At 38.3% G+C, this 8,037-nt stretch overlaps 1 protein-coding gene across 1 annotated transcript; it reads left to right on the top strand.

Annotated features, from left to right (window-relative positions):
• The first annotated feature begins 3,709 nt into the window (after nucleotides 1-3,709).
• Nucleotides 3,710-7,007, top strand: LOC138601043 (type-2 ice-structuring protein-like). Its single transcript, XM_069672615.1, has 7 exons — nucleotides 3,710-3,744; nucleotides 3,844-3,940; nucleotides 4,014-4,049; nucleotides 4,398-4,495; nucleotides 4,686-4,820; nucleotides 4,912-5,023; nucleotides 6,651-7,007. Exons 2-7 carry the CDS (start codon nucleotides 3,868-3,870, stop codon nucleotides 6,722-6,724), a joined length of 528 nt encoding a protein of 175 aa, XP_069528716.1. The 5' UTR covers nucleotides 3,710-3,744; nucleotides 3,844-3,867; the 3' UTR covers nucleotides 6,725-7,007.
• Nucleotides 7,008-8,037: the final 1,030 nt, after the last annotated feature.

The raw sequence follows: 8,037 nt of genomic DNA, 5'->3' as shown, positions 1-8,037 counted from the left end.
TTCTAAATTTTGTAACAATTGCTCAAAATTTGGAAGAGGGGTCAAAATAAAGGATTTGGACAACATTCAAAATGGCAGAAAATCACTCAAGACCCAGCTGACACGGCTTATTAGGATAGATTTGTCAGGACTTGGAAGAAACAAGGCCAAATTTTTGCTCTCTGAGGCTTATGGTTCAAACTGACCCGGCCACAACATAAAGCTTGTATCTTTCCGCCATGTGGCAAAAAATTGCTCAATTTGTCACTTTGCTCCCTGGGGTCTTCAGCAATACATTGACAATGCATAAAGTCAGAGAAATGAAGAATTCTCAAGATACTTGAAAAGATTAAAAACTGAGTTTTCGTCATATTTTTACCTTTCAGGGAAAGGTGGAAAAGTATCAGTCATTTATGTGGTGCACAGTTGTGAAAAACATCCTCACCAGGGTCTCCTTTACTAAATGAATACAACATCTTAAAATGAAATCTTATAATATTTTAAGAATTCTGACGCAACATGGAAGGATAAACGATCACTGTGAGCTTCTTAAGAGGTTCTTAACATTTTATATACTTAATCTTGCACATTTAATCGTGTTAAACAAAGTGTTGACAAGAACTTTAGCTTTATTAGCGAGTAGATAAAGAACCAAACAATGTTTCCTTTACAGTTGGACAAACCAAATCAAACATTTTGTCTCCTACGTTTTTTTTTTATTGTTTCTAGTTTTGGAGATTTATTATAATTATTGTGTGTTTTTGTTTTTAGTTCCAAATAAAATTAATCTGAACACTTGTAATAGGTCAGGTTTTTAAGGATTCAGATAAAAAGACATGAAGGTCTTGTGTTGCGCAGTTATTTTGCATCAAAGATGGACGGGTAAAAAATACATTGGTCACCTGGAAGCTGATGAATTCATGTTGAGTAATAAGCTCAAGTATGAGGTTCTTCTTCAGCCTAGAAAGCAGAAGCTGAAAAATTATTTTATCTCCATCCACATATGCCACATCATTTTCACTGCGTCATTTTGACTGTGGGAACTTCTCGATAACTTCTCAGAATTCAGTAAATGTATCCATTTGTATGTTTTTGTAAATCTCCAAATAAATAATAAAAAGCATAACATGATTATATCGCCATCAATTCGGAAATCTTCAGGAGGCAGCTGTAAAGGTTAAAATGTCACAAAAAACGCCCATTTAATTTGAAACTCAACACAACATTCAAAATGGCAGAAAATCACTCAAGACCCAGCTAACACGGCTTATTAGGACAGATTTGTCTGGACTCGAAGAAACGAGGCCAAATTTTTGCTTCTGAGGCTTATGGTTCAAACTGACCCGGCCACAACATAAAGCTTGTATCTTTCCGCCATGTGGCAAAAAATTGCTCAATTTGTCACTGTGCTCCCTGGAGTCTTCAGTAATACACTGACAATGCGTAAAGTCAGAGAAATGAAGAATTCTCAAGATATTTGAAAAGATTAAAAACTGAGTTTTCATCATATTTTTACCTTTCAGGGAAAGGTGGAAAAGAATCAGTCATTTATGTGGTAACATTTAATCGTGCTAAACAACAAAGTGTTGACAAGAACTTTAGTTTTATTAGCGAGTAGATAAAGAACCAAACAACGTTTCCTTTACAGTTGGACAAACAATATCAAACATTTTGTCATGTACGTTTTTTTATTGTTTCTAGTTTTGGAGATTCATTATAATTATTGTGTGTTTTTGGTATTTATGTCCAAATAAAATTAATCTGAACACTTGTAATAGGTCAGGTTTTTTGCATCAAAGATGGACTGGTGAAAAATACATTGGTCTCCTAGGAGCTGATAAATTCATGTTGAGTAATAAGCTCAAGTATGAGGTTCTTTTTCAGCCAAGAAAGCAGAAGCTGAAAAATGATTTTATCTCCATCCACATATGCCACATATTTTTCACTGCATCATTTTGACTGTGGGAACTTCTAGATAACTTCTCAGAATTCAGTAAATGTATCCATTTGTATGTTTTTGTAAATCTCCAAATAAATCATAAAAAGTAAGGATGCACGATATTGGATTTTTTGCCGATATGCCGATATTTTACAACTCATTTAGCCAATTACCGATACCGATACCGATACCGATATTTTTTTCCTGCACACCTAATTGCAGAGATCATCAACTCTCTTCTGTATTGGAATAAGCGTACAGTATAATGGAGATACTCTTATCACATTTGTTACAACGGTCGGGGTGACGGGTCTTGAGATGGTTAATCAAGTTTGTAGTGTTGAAAGACTTTGCCTTGGCTCCTCCTCGCATCACCGAAGCTGAGCATTCATTGCAAATAGCAGTTTTGCTATTTCGGACACTTTGAAAAATGTCCACACCACGGACATTTTGGCTTCTAACTCTGTCATGCTGCAGGTAGACACACGTGACGTTATCACGCTGCGCCTCGCAGGTCTTCTTTGCGCCGGGGACATTGCGCCGAGGTCGGGCATTTAATCAAGTATGCAGCAGCCCATTATTTTATCGGTTAATTATATCGGCGGATATCAGCATGTTGGTCGATATCCGATAGTTCATTTTTAAGCCAATATCGGCCGATACCGATAACGTGCCGATAATATCGAGCATCCCTAATGAAAAGCATAACATGATTATGTTGCCATCAATCAGGAAATCTTCAGGAGGCAGCTGTAAAGGTTAAAAGGTCAGACATCAAGAAGAATTCAGATCCTTTACTTCTGTAAAAGTACTAATAGGGTGTTTTAAAATACTCAACTACAAGTCAAAGACCTGCATTCAAAACCTCTTTGTTGGGATTATTTCCATAATGTTGTCGGACACCTGGAGTAACAATCAGAGCCTGATTGAGAGAGAGAACTTTTAGTGGAGGTGCTTTGAACGGGCGCAGTTGCCCCAGATGATTACGTTGGGGCTGTATTGCGCCTCTGGCAGAGGGCATCTACTGGACCGATTCCAAAAATAGGGGCCAGGTTTAAAAATACAGAACTTCTCCTTTAAGTTGTTTCAACGTACTCTATCAATCATCATTCATCATCATTCAACCTGGAATGTCAGACTTTATTTGTATAACATAGACACAACATAGAAACATAGAAAGAAATAAAAACAAAACATTCAATTCATGCACCAGGCGAAACAGAAAACATGTAGACAGAGAGCTCAATAAAAATAGGATGAGGAAACATAATGTTACATCATGAGTTCATAATGAGGAAACACCGGAGGTACGACAACTTAACTTAAAGAAGACAATAAAACATTATAAGGTCATCCACAAATATACATAAGAATACAATAATAAAACAAATTCAGGTTTTGCCAAGTTTTTGTGCATACAATATAAAATGTAAAAGGTTGTAATTACTGCACGTTTCCAAAAATAGTCTCGGCCTCGTCTCTTTGCATCCATATTTTAAACTTTGCTATGTGAAGTAAACAGTTATGATTATGAATCCTGAATGTGACAAAACTGCACAAATTAAATCAAATATTCAAAGTGGTGTTTTTTACATATTTTACATCAAGTGATTAAAAGTCCTGACACTGTGTGAGACACAGTTCTTGAGGTTTCATCTGTACATTTCTGATGATACTTTTTATGGTTATGGTGTTAATGTGTGTTTCTGTGTCATCACTTCCCTGTTTTGTGACTGATGACAAGATATGTAACAATATATAAGATGTGGTTCTTCTCCTGTCCGACGTACAGCCGTGGGCTATCGCTGAGAAGAGAAGCGAAGCAGGTTTGCTACAAACTCTTCTTTCCTTTAATGGACTGACAGTTTAGGATGAGTAAGCTGCTCCCTACTCGATATCATAAACGTGTTTGTGTCTGTATGTAGGTTAACATCATCATCATCAGGAACATGAAGATGCTGACTGTGTCTGCACTTGTGGCTGCACTTGTGTGCGCAATGATGGCTCTGACCACCGCTACTGGTAAGTATTATGTGCAGTAAATAATGAGAGTTTTATTGTTTTGGTTTATTAACTTCTTTTATTACCTTTCCAGCTCTTGCAGAAGTAAAGGCCGCACAGGATCAAGGAGGTCAGTGGGTTTTCTTTAAAAAGTCTAGAAACCAGTGTAGAGAGGCCACCATCTTTTATTTTTTGCAGCTTGTTTGAGGTTCCTAGACAAGTTAGGATCTGAAGGTTCGCCAGCTGGTTCATGTCCAGCTCGGACCGGTTGGTAGAAAGCAGCGAGAGAAGCAAAATTTCACCTCCAAAATCCTCCTAATCTTATAAAGTAGCATCCTCGCTCAAACACCCCTCCATACATTACTGCGTCTTTAAAGGTCCTGTTCAGGGGAGATCATTTGTAGGTTTTTGATCTGAACATGTCATCCATATAGAGACTGTAACCAAAAACTTCCTGTTTTCTCTGTCTTGTTCTCAGGGGAGCGGGACCTGGTCAAGAGGACAAATGTTTGGGTTAAGATCAATGGACGCCTTTTCAGATACTTTCCAACATCCGTGACTTGGGCTGAAGCTGAGGTAATCAGGATGGTTTTGATTCATTATTTTTTTCTTTTTCCTCAGTAGTCCCAAGGTTGTGGGGACTACTGCACTTGAAGCTGTTTGTTGGCTCTCACTGACTTCGTTCCCTCCTGTCTTGATCTTTGCTTGTGTTGTCTAAACTCACGTTGTAACAACTCTCTCCTCTGTCTGTTTTTCTCCACTGTAGAAAAACTGTCAGTCCGCGGGTGGAAACCTGGCCTCAGTACATAGCGTTGACGAGTACCATGCGATTCAGATTCTGATATTGAGAAGCAGCCATGCACATAACGCAGCATGGATTGGAGGCACTGACGCCCATCATGTATTGTTCTTTATTCATGACACAAGATTTTAATGTTTGGATTCAAACTTTATATATATACAGTATATATTTATATTTATTTATTCTCTAGGAGGGTGTTTGGCTGTGGACTGACGGTTCACGTTTCACCTACACAAACTGGTGCCAAGGAGAGCCTTACAATGCTCGCTGGAAGCAGCACTGTTTACAGATGAACTATGGATGTAAATCAAACTACGTTATTTCTTTGCAGCTTGTAGTCAGTTGTAGCTACAGTCTGTCTAGGTGGTGTTTGTAAGATTTGCTAAACAAACAAAACAGAGGCCGGTCAATAACAATTGCAGTACAAAAAACTGCTTCACAATAGACGCCACTAAGTTTCATTATTTTTTTTAAATGTAAAGCAGCGGGAGTAGCAAATTTGCCCTAAATGTATGCCTTATGTGCAAACTGCAATTCCTGAAGAAATTGTGGTGTGAATGCTGTCTGCTGAATAGCTTAAGCTAATCTGCTAATGCTGTGCTTGAATGTTGATTGAATGTAATGTATGAATGTTGTGGAATATGTTGTTTAAGAGCTGACGCAAATCTGCTAATGCTGCGCTTGAATGATGAATGAATAGAAGTATGAAATATGTGTAAGGTGATGAGAGTAAGTCTGGAGGTAAGGAAGATGACTGAGGAGGTGATGAGGACGTTGGAGGAGTTCAAAATGGAAGACCAACCTTGAAAAATGCTTGAGTGTTCAAATTTCTGTCCTGTGGGTATGTGCGTGAATTGAGCTCCAACTGACCTCAAGTGACCTCCTGCTGACCTCAGCTGTTGCCGTGGTAATGGTTCATGAGTAGCAGCTGTGTGACTTCTTAGTTTGGCAGCTGATTTTAATGAGATTTAAGGTGAAAACGCCCTCTCACACTTCTGTGCTTGTGTCTAGACAGTAAATGCGATCAACACAAAAATTAAATGTGACCATCACAAGGGTCTGATGAAGCCGTCATTTGAATTTTATGTCTCTACTGCCAAAAATGTTGCCAGGGTAGTGAAATACAAAAGGGCATCCATTTGGAGTTCTCCAGAAATATTTAACATTTGAGCAGATGGGGCAGTTGGTCAGGTTTCTGTGACAGTTGGGCATCTCCAGGCAAAAGTGTACATTTTTTGGTTTCGAGTACCCGTCTAACAGAAGCAGCACAAGAATACCTCCGATTTGATACCAAATTTATGTATGTGGAGTGAAAATTGTGGGCTCAGTTGCAGTTTGTTTAGAAGGTGTCAGTTATTTTTCAGCAGCCTCCCCCCTCTGAATTTGAAATCCTGCACTCTGATGTTGAACATTTCACTGAAACTTTATGTGATTTGAAAGGCGACTGTGAAAAAATTATAAATGATATGAAAACATTGAAATGACCAGAAGAAAGCTGAAAGACGTGTGAATATTTTAAAAGTGGAATGGAGTTTCTGGGTTAATGTATGAATGAGCTGTGAAGTCTTGAAAAAGGTTGAAATATGCTGAAAAAGTTTGAAAATGTTGAATTTTTGAACATTCCACTGTTCATTTGAATGGGCAAAATGTACGGGAAAAACGGGAATATCTCGGAAACGATGAATAGTATGAATGAGACACCGATCCCAAATGCACTGAATGTTTTGATGTTTGAATGGTTTCAATCTCAATATGCTGTGAATGCCTTCAGCAGAGAGCTGCCTTCAGCATTCACACCATGAGTGGCAGATGAGCAACGGTAACATGGGACATACACCTATACGTTTTTGGAACTTGTCCAAATTATGACAATTTTCATAAAGAAGTGGGTTTTATTTTGACTAACTTTTAAAAAAAATCTGTTTACAGCTGCAAAGTGCTGGGATGATTACTGGTGTACTTCGAGACGCCCATTTGTCTGTGCCAAGAAGATCGGTGGCTGACAGTGAGGCATGGAGAGCACAGAGTCACCTGTGTGTGTCATCAATCTCACATTCAACCTGAAGGCTCTGTATTTGATCTTCTATCTTCATTTTACACGCTCGCTGTAACGCTACTTAAGGAATGAAACGACAAGTGATGAAAGCAGGAGGTGTCTTTGGCTTTGTGCCTTTGATGGGAGCTGAATCGGTGTGTTGTGGACAGAATGCTTTTTGCACAACCTTCTTCTGGAAGGTGAACTTGTCTTTCTTCTCTAATGCAAAATAAAAACGCTCAAACATCGAAGCTGGTCTCTGAGTCTTTGTTCAATACACAGTTAAAGTCCCCACATTTCAAAGTTCTTTAACTATGGAGAGTGAGGAACAAAGAGTGGTGATCTTTTTGTTAAGTCTAAACTTTTCCCTCTTATTTCCAAGTCATAAACACAGAATAAAAAGATCAGATTAGACTTATGAAAAACTGTGCTGCTAAAAAATAAAGATTCATGGCCTAAAGTTTAACCACATGTCCAAATTGTATTACATTTTAACTTCCCCTCCCTTGTATTTTCAGAAATACATCTGCCACGTGTGATGTTGTTTGGACTGACGGTTTTCGAGATATGCCAAGGATAGTCATTCACACATACATACTGACAGAGTCCTTTCTTCTTGGCTAGACACTCGGAAAACAGCTCCACCTGTTGGTCAAATGGCACCAAATTTGTCATGGTCACTCAACCAAATTTGGTTGCCATAGCACAAAGCTTTTGAGAGATGTGACATTTTTGATACATTGCCATGCCCATAGCATTTGAACAATGGTTAAGAACCAGCTGTAGCAAAGCTTTAAGGAATACCAAAAATCATAGAAAGTAACCTTTACAGTTTCGTCCAAACATGTTTTCTTCTAAATGTTGTAACAATTGCTTAAAATTTGGAAGAGGGGTCAAAATAAAGGATTTGGACAACATTCAAAATGGCAGAAAATCACTCAAGACCCAGCTGACACGGCTTATTAGGATAGATTTGTCTGGACTCGAAGAAACAAGGCCAAATTTTTGATTCTGAGGCTTATGGTTCAAACTGACCCGGCCACAACATAAAGCTTGTATCTTTCCGCCATGTGGCAAAAAATTGCTCAATTTGTCACTGTGCTCCCTGGAGTCTTCAGCAATACATTGACAATGCGTAAAGTCAGAGAAATGAAGAATTCTCAAGATACTTGAAAAGATTAAAAACTGAGTTTTCATCATATTTTTACCTTTCAGGGAAAGGTGGAAAAGAATCAGTCATTTATGTGGTGACATTTAATCGTGCTAAGATGGACGGGTAAA

Source organism: Semicossyphus pulcher, unplaced genomic scaffold (assembly GCF_022749685.1).
Source record: "Semicossyphus pulcher isolate SPU_LCO1_2020_fin unplaced genomic scaffold, fSemPul1.0.p SCAF_21, whole genome shotgun sequence".
NCBI lineage: Eukaryota > Metazoa > Chordata > Actinopteri > Labriformes > Labridae > Semicossyphus > Semicossyphus pulcher.
Note: the sequence above shows the minus strand (reverse complement) of the source record. Positions and strands in the feature narration are given on the sequence as shown.

Coding starts and splice junctions, on each gene's coding strand:
- LOC138601043 (XM_069672615.1), top strand. CDS start 3,868: ATGAAGATGCTGACTGTGTCTGCACTTGTGGCTGCACTTGTGTGCGCA. Junction 4,050..4,397: donor GGCCGCACAGGATCAAGGAG/GTCAGTGGGTTT, acceptor TCTTGTTCTCAG/GGGAGCGGGACCTGGTCAAG. Junction 4,821..4,911: donor GAGGCACTGACGCCCATCAT/GTATTGTTCTTT, acceptor TTTATTCTCTAG/GAGGGTGTTTGGCTGTGGAC.